This window comes from Populus euphratica, unplaced genomic scaffold (genome assembly GCF_000495115.2).
Source record: "Populus euphratica unplaced genomic scaffold, PopEup_1.0 scaffold46.1, whole genome shotgun sequence".
NCBI lineage: Eukaryota > Viridiplantae > Streptophyta > Magnoliopsida > Malpighiales > Salicaceae > Populus > Populus euphratica.
In genome coordinates this window covers 1,165,982-1,183,876 of record NW_011499852.1, presented here as the reverse complement: position 1 = coordinate 1,183,876, position 17,895 = coordinate 1,165,982, and the positions used below count along the sequence as shown (strand labels likewise).

Here is a 17,895-nt window from a genome sequence, read left to right as displayed (position 1 = left end):
CTTTTTTTATATATAATCATATTATTAAATTAATAAACTTATTAAACACATTTGATTCAATGACCTAATTTTTTTTTTGTTTATTTAAAAACACTATTATCGCTCAAACATCCTTTTTTATATTAAATTTTTTTAACTGGAATCATGGTTTAGCGCAAGCTATTTATATAATAAATATATTATATAACATGATAGCTTTTATGTTTATATTTTGAAAAAGTAATTTAAGATAAATTATAAGTTATAGTTTGTTAGCTTTTATGTTTATATTTTGAAAAATTAATTTAAGATAAATTATAAGTTATAGTTTTTTACTTAATTAAGATTTTAAAAAAGAATTTTCAATGAATTTAAGTAAAATTATTATGCAAGTTTACTAATAAAAAATATATGATCAGGACAAAATGCAAATGATAACGCACTTCATCAGTTAAGAATGCATATCAAAATAATATTTTTAGTTTTTTAAAAAATATTTTTAAAATTATCATATCAAAACTATTTAAAATTATAAAAAAATTTATTAAAAAAATTAAAATTTAAGGAACGTGGCGTCAATCACGTTCCCAAATGGTTAGTAATTCATGTAAAAGGAAGGTGTACGACACAATTTTCGGTCTTGCTTCTAGGTGTTTAAAAAAATATATTTGAAACATTAAATGAATCATTTTTAATGCATTTAATAATTTTAATGTATTGTTAAAAAAATTATTTTAAATAAAAAATCTATATAAAAAAATATCATCCTAATCTTAAATTGTGTTTTTAATGTTTTCGATGATTTTAATATACCAACATTAAAAATAAAAAAATATTTTAATATATTTTTAAATAAAAGATTATTTAAAAAATACTCAACATTGTAATGTCAAATTAATTGTTTTCAATGCTTTTGATGATTTTAATATACTAATATGAAAAATAAAAAATTTTATTTTAATATATATATTAAAATTATTTAAAAAAAAACTCTTCATCTTATTCTCAATGCAAACAAACATTTTTAAAAAGGAAAGATAGGTTCAGGAGGGAAGCAGAAGTTGAAAAGGCCAGGGCGGTAAGGCGGCCAAGGTTGCACTATCATCCTCTGCTCTCTTGTTTCTCGAATCCTAATCGTGACAACTAGTGCGATCCTTGAAGCAATACCTGGGATCTGATCTTGTTTTTCTCCATCATCTTCACATTTCTTATCTCTGGTGGGTGTTGTAGATTTTTTTGTTTTATATATAAATTTTTGTTACGCAAATGATAGATTTTTGTTAACAAAATATCAGTTTAACGTGCAAGGCATTCTTAGCTATAATCTATCCCAAATCGGAATGCGATGGATGTCTGGACGGCTCTGTGCAAAACATGATCAGTAATGTGCAAGGCTCAGCTATAATCCATCCCAAATTGGAACATGCCTTTTGCGATGGATGTCTGGACAGCTCTGTGCAAAACATGATCAGTAAGCCATGCCCAAATCTTGCTATTTATCCCTGTGGAAATGCTTTGAAGATGTTTCAGGACTTGTAGTATTTCTAAATCTGCCGTTCTAGTTCTGGTTATATCAACTTTGCCGGCTTCCTCACAAGCTTGTCCTTGTAAAGGCTAGCATAGCTACCACGTTACGTTAACATTATTTTACACACGTCGGTGATACCCAGTGAAGAATGCTTGAATGCAAGCATATCACTAAGAAATTGCCATTTCAATAACAAATGCACATTACGTTATGGTATCATACAACATAAGCTGAAAATTTTCACCTCGTTTCATGAATCGAGTGAATTGGTTGCCGCTGGTTATTGTTGCTCAAACATGGTCACCTGTCACACTCTGCTTGTGGTGCAGATAATTAACAGTGTTATCTACCGACCACTAATATCACCCTTTTTTGTCTGGGTTAATTTGCTAGCTGGAAAATGCAATCTGGCCATCAGTGGTCGGGGTGCTCGTGTCTTCTGGTCAAATCCCCTAACGCAGACATATCCTGCAATTCTCATATATATATAACCAATAGAGAATGAGCAAATCTTAAACCGAGTTCCCCAGAAAAGGGGAATTGCAATAAATCAAAAATGAATATTTGGAACATTTGTATATTGTCTGGTCTTAAGGGAAATCTATCATAACGTGTACTTCCTGCAGAAAGACAGATAAGGCTTATTTGCATGTCTGCATGTCTGCATGTAAGGGTTAAGGGTACCATTGTTAGATGCTGTTCATCAGAGCTGCATGCAAATTCTTCATTCTATTGTTAGTACAATTGTCTCTTGATTTTCCGTGTGCATTCATCTTACATGATCATCTCTGGGAACTAATAGCCTTTTTTGAATTACAGAGTTCAACATGACTGAGAATCCCTAAAACTTGATATTGCATCTACAGATGAAGTCCATGGGCCACCTCAAGCATTTTTAAATTGTCAGATCTCAAGCACGGCGGAAATCAAAATATCACAAAGTCTTAATCTAACCGTTTCATTTACTAACTAAAAAAGCAACATGAGAAATTATCGGTTTTTGGAGGAGATATTCTCAAAACCTATTGCTGGTTAGCGTTCAGCACAAGGCTGCCTTGAGGAATTCAGAATGTTAGCATTCTATATCATATCAGGATTTTGTGCATTAATCTAATGTTTAAAGAGAAGAAGCATTGGGATGAAATAACGCAAGGGTAACTAAGGCAACAATTGCAGAACTAATGGCTAGTTTTGAAACTAAAGCAGCCAGTAGGTAGCTATAGAGAAAGGAAGAATCTACACTATCACTTACCTCTCCAGAAACAATGCTGAATACCTTCTGTTGTCAAACCTGATAGACCAAACTTAGTGTGAGTGCCATTTATTGATTTCATATCATTTGTCATAACAGCATTACTATATATATACCTTTGAATATTGTTGGTATGGAGGTTCCAAAGTACACAGTTCGTCTGGGCAGGTTCCATATCCATGCTCTAGGAACATCAATTGGATTCAGACTAGAATCATGGTCAGCAAATACCTACATAGAGAACATGTCATTAGCATCATCTAAACTGCAAAACTCAAAAGCTGCTTTATATCACCTGAAGGTGTCCTCCTAGCTTATTACCTCGTTAACTTGAAAATATGTGCCATTGAGGGGAAAGCTTCCCCTCATCGCTGTTCGACATGGTATCTGTTTTTGACATGTTAGAACAATTGGTTAATATTTAATTTATACGGATTCCAACCTTCACTAAGAAGTTTTTTCAAGAATACAATTATATTAGCAATAGTGGCATGCTTATTCTCACCAAGAGAGTCCCTCGAACAATTTGAGAATTTTCTTCCCGTATGTTGTTGCATGAGAAACATGTTTTCTCATCACACAATTCACCACATTCATGTAAGCTGCAACTTCTTTCCAGTGGTTGAATGGAGTTTGCTGTTTCGCCTAATGTGGGTGATTTTGCACAATTGATCAGATACCTACAGAACTATAGCCTACACATATCTGAACTTTGCCTGTATTAACTTGTTAATGAACATCACATATATTTTGCAAACCTGTGATTTGTGATTGCTCATGCTATAATGGGAAATGCATAGGGTGTTCAATTGAGCTGAGTTGAGTTGTTGGACTGTTCAGGTTATTCTACTCCCACAATTGAAAGAGCTTTTCTTGATCTTGACACAAGCCCTGAATACTAGTAGTCTATTCAGTGACAAGCGAGTCAAGCTTGAGCCTGCCACATGGCCAGCAGCAAAGCGCATGCACCCTAACCTGTTAACTTTGGTCTTTATGAAAATTTGTAAAAGAAGAGGGGAGGAAGAATGATTAATAGTCATCCAAACAGGCCTGCTTGCGTCAGATGGAAAGTCTAAGACACAGATTGGGACACACTGGGTGCAGCTCCGGAATCCCTCATCTTTTAGTTCTTTTTTGAAGCAGGAATTTACAAATTCCACATTTCTCTTAAAAGTGAGATGGTCATTAGACTGATTTAAATAAGTCATTCCTTTTTGATGCTGGACTTGACTATGATTTTTGAGGGACAACATTATTGACTGAATGGATTTCTTGTTTGTAGATTTTCTGTTCTTTCTGTTGACCATTGTTTTCGTTCTTAACTAATGAATCCCACATCCAAGGATTCGAGGATCCAAGCCTATATGTGAGTATTTTAATCATAACTTGGTATTAAGAAGCAACCCATGCTTCTGAGCTTTTAGCCCTGCAAAGCTTGGACTCAGATCCTTTTCCTAAAAGCATCTCACAGGGTTTTGACATGGCTTGCTTGATTTCTGATTTTACCCCAGCTAATATTGGGCATAGAGTACCTGAATAGTTCATCAGCAACTCAGCTAATTTGCCACTATGCAGAAAGAATTGTGTCATAGCTGTTTCTCTTTGTTATTCACCTACCTGGTGTCCATATGGCAAGAAGGTATGAACATGGATCATCAGGTTCTCGCCTATCCAACTGATTCAAAAGCAAAACACATGATTAGGAAAGAAGTTTGGCTATGTGGGCACATTTCATGTAACATTGCTGATGAAGTAGAAGCAGAATTAACTAACCCTTTGCAGAAGAGGGTGAGAATCTGGAAGTTCGTATCTGCATGATGGTGAAAGAGAGAAAATTAGAATGTACGAGAAGATTTTACCTTTTAGTTCTGGCAAAAGATTTTTGCCTATTTTTATCATGGCCAACATGAAATGTGTTGAAAAGCATTTGGCTTCAATGCTGAATGGTGAGATTTTATCATGTTCCAATTTTGATTCCCTTAGAAGAAGTTACAAGTTTTGTATGGGGCTGGTGACATTTACTTCATAAGCTAAATTTTGCCTACTATTGTTTCAATAAGAGAACAGTTTTAGTGAGGAGGTTGATACTTACACCTGGTGCTCGGTTCGTAACCGACTAACATTCTTAAGCTTGGGAACGGGAATGGAGGCAGCTTCTGCAGTTAAAGCAACTAAGGCCTTAGACATATCAGCTTCTTGAAGTTCCATATTCTCTTGCATATAGTTCTGTAAATTCTGAGTGAATTCTTCAATGTTAAGTTTGATGATGGGGATTTCATCAGGATCCTCGCAGAATGTATCCTCCATATCATTTTCTGTTACTTGTGTAGACACTGGTTCTGGTGATGATGGTTCTTCAATGATAGGTTCGTAGTCAGTGATTCTGGATTTGCTTTCTGCGAGCCTGCTTGCTTCTGGCTGTTGACTTCCTTCGGATTGTTTAGCTGTTTGGGGCAGGGTCAGGGGCAGGGGCAATTGAGCAGCATCCACAGCAGGGTTTTGGCCAGATATATTCTCGGTTGCACTCACTATACTTTTTTCTTCTGGTCCCGGAAGGGCAAGCCTTGCACTACATCCAATAAGTTTATGATAAGTTAACAAATAACAAATCTAGCTTTTCATGCATGTTAAGGAAAATGTTGTTCAGGGTATGTTTCTTAATTGGGATTTGTAGATGCTAATTTAACTGCAATATTTTCTTCATGGAAATGGTTGTCCATGGTATAATCAAACTATGAAGTTATAGATGGTTTTTTTTTCTTAAAATTATCATTTTTACTTAAGAACTGAACAATCCATAACCATTTGAAGCTCCGTTAGTTGATCCAATTAAAAAAAAATCAACCTCCAGTTTTTATGAAAACTAAAGAGGGTTCTAGATGGTGTTAGGTTTATGGAACTAATTCCTGCATTTGTTTGCTACCATGCTAACCACAAGGCAGTGCCATTGTAAGAAATGGAACAAATTATATGCAAACCTTGCAAATGCACTTGCAAAATGTCTGCATTCTCCTCTCATTGGACATGCATTGCAATTTGGTTTGCTTTTTGTACAGAATACCTGCATGATCTCAAATAGTGCTTCCTTAGCTTGAGCTTTTAATTAACCACAAAGAAGAGCATATCACTTCAAGTTTACAGTATATGAAACACACCTTTCCAAATGTGATCATCTGATAATGAAGCTCATACCTGTTTATGCATTAACAATGGATTAGTTAAATGTATTCATAATTAATTCTATTTGTACATTAAGTATATTCACGAGTTGAGTTAATGTCAAATGAAATATTTCTCTACAGTGTTCTTTGATCAAGTTTGCACAATCGAGGCCAGAGGTATTTTTGAATTGATTCCAGCACAGGGTACCTGCACATCAGCACATTAGTACTTGTGTCATGAGCATTTAGTTAGCATCAGTAGACTTTCAGTTAATAATACTAACAGCTCTAGAAGATGCAGCTGAAGTGATTCAGGAAGTGGCTGAAGGGGGACCCATCCCAGTCGTACAGCTATGCGTCCAACATTTGTGTCAACCTGTTATGCAATATATAGGGCTGAGATCTCTAATAGCCAAAAGTTGAGATCCGTATGTTGTTTTGTTTATTAAGTATGTCCAACTGATTAAAGCTTACTGGGAATGCTAGATGATGAAGTGTCAGAAGCCGTATACACTCCACACTCTTCAGCCCCAATCCTCTAATGCTTAGCAGATACTCTCTGCAGTAGTAAGCTGCAATTAAGTATATATTTTTTTGTCTTGTTTTATAAACCAAGCAACTGCATTTAATATTTCTAATAAAAAAAAAAGACAATCACTATATCATATGCTTAGCAACGGAGTAATGCCATGTTTATATGATAACTGCACTAGTAGTATTTTAATGCGTTCAACTGATGCAGGCTATATGGTTAATCCTTTCGGCTTACTTTGCTTTGTCAGGTGGAATATCTCTCAACCATTCCAGATCAATGCTACCATGTTCTTTCACCAGTCGATTAAGCAAGTTCTGCATGGATTTTTCAGTCAGTATCAACTAAGATAGGCTCTAGCTTTGGTAGGTAACCATGCTTTAGAAATCTTTGTTATTGATTGTGACATGTATACCTTTATCCGTTCTGCAAGTATGTTGTTCATCCCACGCTCTTTGATTGTGTTGGCAATCTCATTAACATCTGCACATCTTACAGCTTCCCAGTCCAGTGAGTCCTTTGTGTTTTCTGTTCCCTCTCTCTTTCCATTAGCTTCTGCCTCTTTTCTCAAGGCATCCCAGTTAACGTCATCTCTTATTTCATTTCCAACTCTTCTGCTTTTTGCTTTTCTGGTGGCGGCTTTCATCTCATTGAGCTCCTTACTTTGTGAAAAACCTAGCTCAATCATTTCAGACGCTGCTGTTTTTTGTGGATTATTTTGCTGCCTATCAAATGCACTGGTACTTCCAGTTATATGCGTGGTTTCTCCTGAAAGGTTTTGTAAGTATTGATTTTTCTGCAGGTAGTTATTTTGCATCTGAATCAATGAATTGTCAGTGACTTTGGGGTCTTCAACAGGCATGGCTGTGGACTCGACACTCGTATGCTTGTCTTTTTGAATGTCAATGCATGACTGATTATTTGACATGGGAGATCTTGATTCTTCTTGATTGATCAAGGTCAGCTTATTTTGATCAGTAATTTGACTGGCCGTTTCCACTGCAAGGGCATTGCGATCTTTTGCACTGTCTTCTTTTTTGTTTAAGGCTTTATCACCATATTGTGTTTCTTTAGGGATCATATCAAAGCAGTCAACCTTCACAGCTCCAGAGTTAGATGTAAGGTGCCAATAACAATTACTGGATGTGACCATGGACACTCCGATGGGGCTTTTATGATCTTTCAAACAGTCCATCTTGCCATTGCCTTGGCTGTAAGCATCTTGCATCAAGGGAGATCCAACCTTTCGCAGAAGCTCCATGAAAGATCTGCAATCGTTATAATTGTACAGCTTTGATCCACCAGTGAGATATTCTCCTTCTGAGATGTTCTCCGAGCATGATTCTTTTTTCTCATAAGCTTGGCCAATTGGAGAATTCACAGAGTTTTGACCAGAAATCACTGAATTTTGACTTGAGATTCCATCAGTTATTTGTGTCCCTTCTTCTACCATGTAACTTACCCTTCTGGTCATGGAGCTCTCAACGGTTGATCTGCTCACCATCAATTGACTGAATGCATGTGGTTCAGTTTCAGAGGTGACGATGCTGGTACTACTTTCAGAGTTTTCACTGCTTTTGACTACCTCTTGCTCTTCATCAGGCTCAATGTCACGGACAGTCAACGAACTCTGGCCACAGATTGATTGATTTGACACCTCATTCCATCTTATGCCCTCTTCTGAATCTGGTATGAATTCTATTGGTTTTTCAATCACTAAGCTAGTCCTCTCATCATAGCATGGCTTGTTCTTTGACTTGAGGGGAAACCGTGCGGCAAGTGACATAAATGCGGAACTGCAGGACAATGAATAAATGGTATAAGAGGTTTCCTTTTGCCTTTTCTCTGATTATGCACTGTATCAAAATTATATGGGAAACTCAACTTTACCTAGAGAGATGATCTGAGACATTCTGGGTAAGAAATACTCCAATCACCGAGTCCACAACCGATCCCTTCCACGGAGAGAAGCGTCTGTCCCCTGTGTAATTGATATTGTACTGATAAAGCATGAGTTCAAGAGTAATTTGAGTCCAAAATTTGGAGGAAAAGTTCAGGATAAAAAATGTAACTGGAATTTCTCAACTGAATTGCTTATGAGGTTTCAAGGTTAATTTGTTTGGAATTTCAAATATGCAGATGTTTTATCTGCTACCTGTTTCTACACTTTCTTAATTTCAATAATATCTCCGTCTTGATAGTGGATTGTCTTATCTTATTTTTTGCTGCGGACTAGTGTCACTAGATCATGCTGGTCGTGAAATTGCTCATTGCACATCTTATATTTCATTTATCAAGATATATAAAATGCTCCACGCTTATGACCTTGGCTCTTTTCTCATCCTCATTAAATTTTGACCTTCAATATTCTTCTGATTTTCTAGACGACTCAGTTTATGCTAGATGGACTGGTTTCAATTTGATGGTAGAAAAATCTCATTTGAGGATAGAATTATCAACCTTGGCAGTGAGGCTTTTATAGTACAAGAAATCCTAACAGCTCTATGCTTGGTCTTGTACTATTGTTAAGCATTAGTTGACAGCAGGAACTAGGTACTTTCTATTTTATTAAGTTACTGAATCAGTGATTGGCTACTTTCCACTGAGAAGCCTGATGAGAAAATTTACGAAAATTGTATCTGTACCTTGTACAAGATGCATCCGTGCTATAAATGAGTTTGCCCGTCCACAGAACACTGCCCTTTCTTCTTCCCACCATTTTGCCTTCTCATCATCTGTTCCGTCAATGCCTTCACTATTAATGTTTCCCATTAGAAGCTTCCAAACTCTATTAGTTTCTTGATCTAGGTCAACCTTTGGGCGTGGGCGTCGCTTCCTGATGGATCCAAAAGAACCATCATAGGGTACAACGGTGCCATCTCTTTTGTAAAGGACCAGTGCATTCCGCATATCATCTCCACTATTATAATGGACAAGTGCATTCTGCTCTTCAAATGCAATGTCATTGCTTTCCCTCTTGATGTCGAGATGCTTTAATTGTTCGACTATTGAATCAACAGAAAACATTTGTTTCCACATTTCTTCTGGATGAGCACCTGCATTAAATAGCTGTAAAAGTTAAAAAGGCACTTTGCGGATATGCTAGGTTCAGATTTCAAAAATTCTTATACGAGCTTGGTCTAAATTAGAAGTTTTTACATAAAGTACCTAATGCCTTGGCTGAGAATTTGTGCTGATTATATACAACGATTTTTCCATGATATGGCACTGCATTTATACTGTAGGAACCTGAATTAACCAGAGAAGCTCTCTTCTTGGTCCTCTTTTTGGTTGTCCATGTCCCATTCATCTCTGCCAGCAGGGCTTCTACACTCACGTGAGGTCTGTGTGAGTTTCCTACTTGCTGCCCATTACAATCCACAGTAACAAGTCTGTTTCGGTTAGTTGGGTGCAATGCACACCCTGGAATTCTGGTCACTGAAGCCATATCCCGAATTTTAGCAGGATATCTGGACCTTTTTTTGGTTGATCTTGTTGTCTGGTTTATGCTATAGCCAAAAGTTTGCAGGTCATTGAGAAGATCTATTCTTTCTTCTACATGCTTGCCTGGGAGTCCATTACGAGGACCAGCAGAAATCCAACAGTTAATATTGGGTGTGAAAGGATCTCTTTCAGGATCCTTCTGTGGGCATGCTGTTTCTACTATCGCAATGTCCTTTGCAGCTGTCACTGAGGATGAAGTGCTTGATGTGGCTGGAGTTTGTCCCTTTTCTGACCTCTTTTTCTTTCGAAATAGAAGCGAAGGCATGGTTTGGTAAGCATTCAAAGAATTATAGTGAATCCCAGTTAGATTTGTGCTGCAGGTGTCTGGTTGTTCAGAATGCTTCCTCTTTGATCTGCTAGCCTGTCCTTCCAAAGTCGAAGTTGTGCTGTTGCTGCAATTGGAGCCATTAGGACTTATTGGAATGATTTGTGCTGTGTCTTCCTGTACATTATGAGCATTCCCTTGATCTACCCCTTTCTCTTGTAAATTTCCATCCTGTTTGCCCTGTTGTTGACTAGTCTGGGCAGGAAACAATGTGCGTGGTGCTTCTTTGTCCGGCAATGATACGTAATTTTTAAGCATTTGACTTATAGAACGGGTAAGGTCATAGGCAATGCCTGCTTGTGTGGTTTCCACCATCACTTCAATTCCACGACCAAGAAACACTGTTGATTTTGATTGATTTATTGCTGCGTTTGTTTGTGCCTCTGGTTTAGAATCCAAGTCAAAAGGTGGACTGCATTTAGAGCTTTTGTCTCTAGGCTGCCTTTCTATATCAAAATTTAAGGCCCTTCTGCAAGACTTCTTGGCCGGTTCAATTATCTTTGGATCAGCAGACTGTCCATTTGCTTCTGCTGGGGAACTTGCTGGTGCTTTACTGAGCGCCTTCTTTCGAACATACTTTCTCTTACCAGTTGGCTTTTCAGTAGAACCAGCAGACTTGGGGGTCGTTGATTTTTGTAGCCCTTTGGGTTTGCCTTCGTTGATGACCTTGGGCCTGTGCTTTTTCCTCCTTAGTTTCTGCTGTGGTGTTCTGTTCAGGTCAATAACATCGCCGTCTCTCCTGTCAGGGTTGTGATTCTCCTTTAACAAAGGGGACCCTACAGCAAACAATGAATTTGTTGCTCGCTGTAAGAGTTCTTCATCAGTTTGGAGGCCACTGGCATCAGCTCCCCTGGAAGCAATTCCATCATCACTAAATTCTTGATTTCCTGAATGTGTGCATAAATTCTGCATTTCTATGATCCTTTTGGACTCCACTTTCATGCCTTTGTCTGGTGTTACAGGAGCAAACTGGGAGGTGGTCTCGGCAGGGAATGCGTTTGCCTCCCCCCCTGGAAGAAATTATTACCATCAGCAGTTTCAGTAAAAAAATAGAAATTTCATGGAGACAAATTATTTCCAGATCGATGAAGAAACTAAAATTACTAAAGCTTCTCTTGGGAATGATACTGGAAACTGGTTCCTACATCCAAAAGGACTTTTTTCTCTCTCCTTTTTCTGGACAAAATGACACGCAGAGTCTCTGTCCATTGTGCGTTTTACTATTGATTGATAATATCATTGATGTCTGAATGAATTCCATTTGTTGTTATAATCATTTTCTCTATCTCTATTGCTACACCCTGCAGGTACTTGGCAGCTAAATGAATGCACATGAGGGAACTGCCTTGGTGAAATAAAAGCCAAGTATACATAATGAGTTTTTTCTAAAGTCAACTCGGTTATGCTTACACTTGGGTTCCTGGGTGTAGTTGCCAATAATCCATGGATTTAAATGTTCCCTGGAAGCTGCATCTGCAAGAGCCAACAGAGGGTCGTCCAAAGACATAAGGTTCCATGTAGCTGTATTACCAGTGGAGCACTCTCTGGATGTTTCGACATAGTCATTACAGGCGCTGCCCTTTTCTGCACCTCTAGCAGCCGCCTTCCATTTGAAACTGGAGGGAGGACAACACTCACCCAATCCAGATAACCCCTTTATTTCTGAACTACCTGCTTGGGCTAGCTCGTTTCCCTGCCTGTCTGTGTAGATCACACGAGGTTGGATATGTCTAACATGACTCTGTGGAATCCATGACTCCTTTTGGTTCTGCTTGCCGACATCCATTGCTGATTTTCAGAAACTTCAATCCCTTCCAGTGCTCATTTCCTTTTGGGGCAAGATTGTCTTCAATTTGCTCAGCAGGCTTCGGTCGGAACTCCCTTCAAGGTGAATTGTGGATAATATCGTTCTCCTTTTGCCCCCATTTTTTGGAGCTGGTTAGACAGGGGAAAAAATGAAGACAAACAACATAAGACAAACAGCAACAAATTTCAACAGATTAAACTTAAAACACGAGTAGCAATGCTACCCAGTTTCCCAATTCCTTAAAACATTCCAATTCACTTCTTAGAAACAGCAGATCTCTAACAGACCTGGGGCTGGGAGCGGCTCTGCTGCTTCACCAAAAATTGTGAACAATAAAGTGGGACACTTTCAGTCTAAAAAATGTATCTTATCTTATATATACCCGAATGGATATTCCCGGAAAGAATTTAAAGAAATCAATAGCATTCAAGATCAGAAAAATAAATAAAAAATACAACAAAAACCATTTCTCCACAGATAATGCCACTTTACTCTCCTGTTGCTATAGACTAATATATCAGGAAAAGAAAAATATATTTCTAAAAAAAAGGAATCCCATTAGTAGTCAAAGATACCTGTGGACTGAGTCAATGCCGGAGATCTGTTCTGGTCACTTGTATGCCAAGAAAATAATAAGTTAGTAAGCAGGCGACAGACAGAAAGAATAGGTGAAAAAGAAACCTAGCATCAAAACCAGAGCTTTTTATAGACACGTACACAGGTAGGGCTCTTTTAACTGATAACTTCTTTTCCCGGTAAACATTCCAGCCTTAATTTAATTTTTAATTATTATTATTATAATCACCTCTGTCTTTTGTGCTTTTGTTGTTAAATTTATTTTCTTTTGCTATAAATGGATATATATCGTTGGCAGCTTGCAAGGTTTAAGAAGTAGCAGAAAAAATATACGTGTGTGTTGGTCGGGTATACGAAACATGCACACGCACAGGGTGGAGGGGACCAAAGCGACCAATTAAAAGATGACTGAACTTCAACCTTTTGCCCTTATAGATTCGTGAGTTCTCACTCCTCTACCCCTACACTTCAAGTTTCTCAATAATGCCCTCATGATTTCTCCAAAAGCTCTAATGTCACGGATAGGTTAACCGCCTTATCCTTTTTCCGAGTCCCGATGTTGTGGCTACCTCGTGTGTGCGCGCTCATTTTTGCCTGTTATGAGATATATATTTTTTATCAATTGCTTATAGATTTCATGTGTAAAAGAACTATTTTTATTTCAAATTTATATCTTTTTACATGTTTTTTTAATTAAGAGACCACGTCAATTGTTTATATATTAAACTAATAATAATAGGTTAATGATATGCTTTCCCTAGTATTCTTATTTTATTTATGAAATTTCTGCTTATAAAATATATTTTGTAAATTCTGTATAGATCAATACTTGAAAAATAAAAATACATACATATGTAAACAAATAAAAATTGAGATTAAAAATATTTAATGTAGTAATATAGTCTTTTATTTGTTATTTTCTATTTGTCTTTTTGAATTGCGATATAGCTTCATGAACTCGTTTTTTTTTTTATGTCAATAAATTTTTATTTATATGTATTAGGTTAATCTTTTATTTGTTGTTTTTTGTTTGCCTTTTTGAATTGCGATATAACTTCATGCACTCGTTTTTTCCTTTATGTTAATAAATTTTTATTTATATGTATTAGGTTTTCTCGTATAGTTCATTTTTATTTTCATTTTTTTCCTATTTTTTTTTATCATTTTATTCCTCTTTATACTCGTGCTCACACAAAATCTAGAAAATGAAATTTTAAATTAAAATAAAAATTATCAAGGTTGTAGGATTAGGCATATTATTTTTCTGTTTTTACATTTCAATTCTCTATCTTTTAATTTAATATTTTTTTTCCATAGTATCAAGCCTAATTCTATTGAAGGACTCAATTGCAATAAAGAAGTTTGCATAGTTCATTTTCATTTTCATTTTTTTCCTGTTTTTTTTATCATTTTATTCCTTTTTATACTCGTGCTCACACAAAACCTAGAAAATAAAATTTTAAACTAAAATAAAAATTATCAAGATTGTAGAATTAGGCATATCGTTTTTTTATTTTTACATTTTAATCCTCTATCTTTTAATTTAATATTTTTTTTCACGTCTCAAGCCTAATTCCATTGAAGGACTCAATTGCAATAAAGAAGTCTTGAAAATATAAAACAAAGATAAGGTGTGTAAACACGAAACACGTGGGAGTAAAGCACTTGGGGGAACAACCCCAGTTCTTTTACATATAGTATAATATACTCATAAAACACGGAGTAAAGCACTTGGGGGAACAACCCCAATTCTTTTACATATAGTATAATATACTCATAGAGTGGAATTATCATCCATATTTTTAATTTGGTTTTTAAAGTTTTTTGTATTATATTCATCTTCCATATTCATATTTTTATTTTGGTTTTTAAAGTTTTTTGTATTATATGATTTAATATTCATGGGATTTGAGAGGAAAAATTAGAAAAGAAAATAATAAAAAATTAAAACTTCTGCGAGTTTCTTGTAGAAAAAACGCTAAATTTAAACTTTTTGAAAACTATAGAGGCAAACTGGTGAAATTATAAATTACAAGGATAGAAATGGAAAATGGATGAAATTATTAAGGGCAAGAGTGAACTTTTGTATAAAAATGGCGTAGGACCCGGCGTGTAAAACGTCAAGGAAAGGACCGAAACACGTGAGCAAACTGAAACCGAAAAAGCACTTGCGTGGTTACAATAACTTGACTTGCAGAGCGTGAGACCGCGAAAAACAATGACTGTTAATTTTTCTGTTTAGATTCCGTCGGCATGCCGTTAGGGCTGGCGATGATACCCAGATGGCCACAGTGTTTGCCTTCTTCTGTCAAGTCACTAGTCTCGACAGGACAATCAGTGACACCGTTAGTGGTGATTTTAAGGGTGGTTAATGCTCATTACATACTTGTGGACTTTGTACTTTGGATTTGTGTTCGTAAATACTTTTAAAATCACACCGTTAGTGAATATCCCGCGAAACTAAGCGTCTGTTTGTTTTTAAATTTTAAAAATATTTTTTATTTTAAAATAATATTTTAAAATATTTTATATATTTTAATAATAGTGGTGTAAAAAATAATGTTTTAAAAATAAAAAATATTATTTTAATATATTATTAATAAAAAATATTTTTAAAAGTAACCGCAATTATATTTTTAGTATTTTTTTTATCAAGTTTAACTATGTAGTTTTTTTAAAAATTATTTTTTTAATTTATTGATATTGACTTTTTTTTATTTTTTGATAACCACGCAACCAGCCAATTGATTATTTGTAAGAAATTAATGGCTTTTGTATTGTCTTGCGATAATACAAATTCAATCATGGTTTTCAAAGTTCCCTGTCATGATAGGCAATCATGCAACGAATTTTTGGAGATGAAAACCCTAAGTAAAGAGACAGGTGTTTAATACATGTTTTCTCGTATCGATGAGCAGCATGTCATCCTTATCCAATTTCATCTTTATAGAGATGAAAGCCCTAAGTAAAGAGACAGGTGTCTATCTCCTGTTTGCATTAAAAAAGCCTCCACCGCATGGTGGAGCTTATATTTACCCTCTAAAATGCATGTAATCTCCTCACATATCATGGTATTTTTTGCTCCTGATTGTCCGAGCAGCAGGATTTTAAAAGGCAGCAATGGTGATGGGTATTTTAAAAGGCAGCAATTACCTTTTGGACTTTTGAAGATGACACTCTTAATGAGAAGCTATGAGATATTTTTGCGTGGCTAGAACAGCCTTAATCAGCATTATTATCTGCAGGGCTATTTAGTGAAGGTCTGGAGGAGTTGATGTACTTGTGATGGGGAGATCGATTGCTCTTTTGTGTCTTGTTGTTTTCATATAGTTGTTATCTATAGAAGAAATTTAGGATTATGCAAAAAGAGATATGAAATAGGTTTTGTTCTAATTTCTCCCAAACCCAAATACAATGCCATTCATAAACCAAAAAAAACTTCAAATGATTATGAGTTGTTCCATGACTATTTGATAGGCTTTAAAAATAATTTTTTGAAGTTGGGCTTGATGATGATTTGATTTATTCATCTATGTGAAATAAGTTTATTTTATAAAATAAAAAACTGTCTAATATTTAGATTAATAAAATACCTAAAAAAATGTAATGTAGAGTAGGGATGAGCAAAAAAAAATCAAAAAACTGATTAAACTGAGAAAAATTGAAAAAAATAATTAAAAAAATTAAACCGTGAAAAAAACTAATTAAAATTTTGAAAAAACTAACCAATTTGATTCTATTTTATAAGTCTAAAACAAAAAAAACAAATCAAACCCAAATTGAAAAAACAAAGTTAAACCGAAAAATTAAACCAATCCTGTTTTAACTAGTTTTTGTCCTACGAATCAAACCAAACAAAACTGAAATAGATCGGTTTGAATTGGTTTTGGTTTGGTTTTAGTTTTTTTTTTTAATCTTAATTTGGTTGTTTTTTTTTTATATAAAAACTGAATCGAACTGAAAATAACTATATCTAATATAAAAATTATTAAAAAAAAAATAAAAGAGAATGTTGTTTTTATCATTATGCATGTTGTGTTACGTAGCTAGTGATTTTTAAATATTTCTATACACACTCGATTCTTATGAATTCAAACCACAAAAAATAGGGTTGTAATTTTATTATAAATCTTACTTATAGTAATAATATAATTGTTTTATTATTAACAACCATAAAACTAACCTGGAAGATGAATTATTCAGGTAGATGTCAACATTGTTAATTTATAAAATAAGACATTGAAACAAGCCACACTAAATAACCTGTAAACCAAGGAATCAAGTGGACAATTACGGTGGCTTGAACATTTTTAAACATTGTTTTTGGCGTTATTGAGCTTGGCTCTGCTCTTTATGGATTGGGTTGCGCCTTCTTTCATTACTTCCTCGGTATAGGCATTTTTTTCCTCCCTTTTTTCTCTTTGGTGGGCTTTTCCTTCTCTTTGATTGGGCTTTCTTTTGGGCTAGTTTGGGCCTTGTTTTTCACCTCCCCAATTTAAGCCTTTTTCCTTCGTTCTTTTCTTCTTCTCAGCTGGGCCTCCCTTCTTACCTCCTAGGTTAGGCCCTTTTTTATTCTTCATTCTTCTATTCGTTTCCCTCTTCTTTGATTTGTTTTTAACATATTTTAAAGAAAAAAATCCATGATTTAAATTATAGACTTGACTGCTTTTAATATACTTGTTTTATTTAATTATATGATAAAATATACCGAATAAAAAGAAGGGGGGATAATGATAGCCTGAACAAATAATTCATAAGATATTGATGATTCTTTTGTTTTTTTATCCAGTAATAGTGAGAAATACCTTGAAAAAAAAAATGGAGAACTTCATTCAATATTTGTTTTTCATTTTATAATTACTTCAAAGGAATTTTGAAAATCCAAGTCATGTGCAGTAGCAATAGTTGGCTGCAGAAAATATATATTTTCTATTTCAAGTTTTATTATTCATTAACATTCATATTTAATTTTAAAAAACTAAATTAAATTCTTTTTTTTTTAGAATTGAAAAGAGTTTTATACATGTAAAATATCTACAGTTAATTTATGGCAATTAATTTTTATCTGTTTTTAGAGAACAAAACAATAGTAAAATACATGAATTATATTTATAACTTTCTATCTAGGGTTTTCCTGTTTCATTGAATAATTATATGGACTCATGATTTAGAGAAAGAAGAGGGCATGCAGGCATCAAACTGTTTATTTCTATATGATGCAGTTAAAATTC

At 35.0% G+C, this 17,895-nt stretch overlaps 1 protein-coding gene across 7 annotated transcripts; it reads right to left on the bottom strand.

Annotated features, from left to right (window-relative positions):
- Positions 1 to 1,639: 1,639 nt before the first annotated feature.
- On the bottom strand, positions 1,640 to 12,787 carry DML1 (demeter-like 1). 7 transcript variants are annotated; one of them, XM_011020578.1, is made up of 20 exons: positions 12,664 to 12,787; positions 11,692 to 12,216; positions 9,612 to 11,291; positions 9,098 to 9,508; positions 8,343 to 8,433; positions 6,868 to 8,248; positions 6,690 to 6,769; positions 6,395 to 6,479; positions 6,205 to 6,296; positions 6,060 to 6,128; positions 5,915 to 5,951; positions 5,738 to 5,820; positions 4,852 to 5,328; positions 4,533 to 4,569; positions 4,377 to 4,434; positions 3,265 to 3,404; positions 3,081 to 3,146; positions 2,876 to 2,990; positions 2,760 to 2,798; positions 1,640 to 1,975 (listed from the first exon to the last, which is right to left on the bottom strand). In XM_011020578.1, the coding sequence occupies exons 2-20, from the start codon at positions 12,065 to 12,067 to the stop codon at positions 1,854 to 1,856; spliced, it is 5,439 nt and encodes a 1,812-aa protein (XP_011018880.1). In that variant the 5' UTR covers positions 12,068 to 12,216; positions 12,664 to 12,787; the 3' UTR covers positions 1,640 to 1,853. The 7 variants fall into 7 exon arrangements, 5 of the variants coding, with proteins under 5 accessions (XP_011018880.1, XP_011018881.1, XP_011018884.1 ...); XM_011020579.1 differs by having other exon boundaries at positions 9,621 to 11,291; XR_841605.1 differs by lacking the exons at positions 1,640 to 1,975; positions 2,760 to 2,798 and having other exon boundaries at positions 2,942 to 2,990; positions 3,265 to 3,650.
- Between the last annotated feature and the right edge of the window lie 5,108 nt (positions 12,788 to 17,895).

Excerpts from the sequence above, each read along its gene's own strand:
- DML1 (XM_011020578.1), bottom strand. The coding sequence starts at position 12,067 with ATGGATGTCGGCAAGCAGAACCAAAAGGAGTCATGGATTCCACAGAGT. Across the intron at positions 5,952-6,059 it reads AAACTTGATCAAAGAACACT|GTATGAGCTTCATTATCAGA; the intron begins GTAGAGAAATAT and ends ATGCATAAACAG. Across the intron at positions 1,976-2,759 it reads TCAGCATTGTTTCTGGAGAG|GATATGTCTGCGTTAGGGGA; the intron begins GTAAGTGATAGT and ends TGAGAATTGCAG.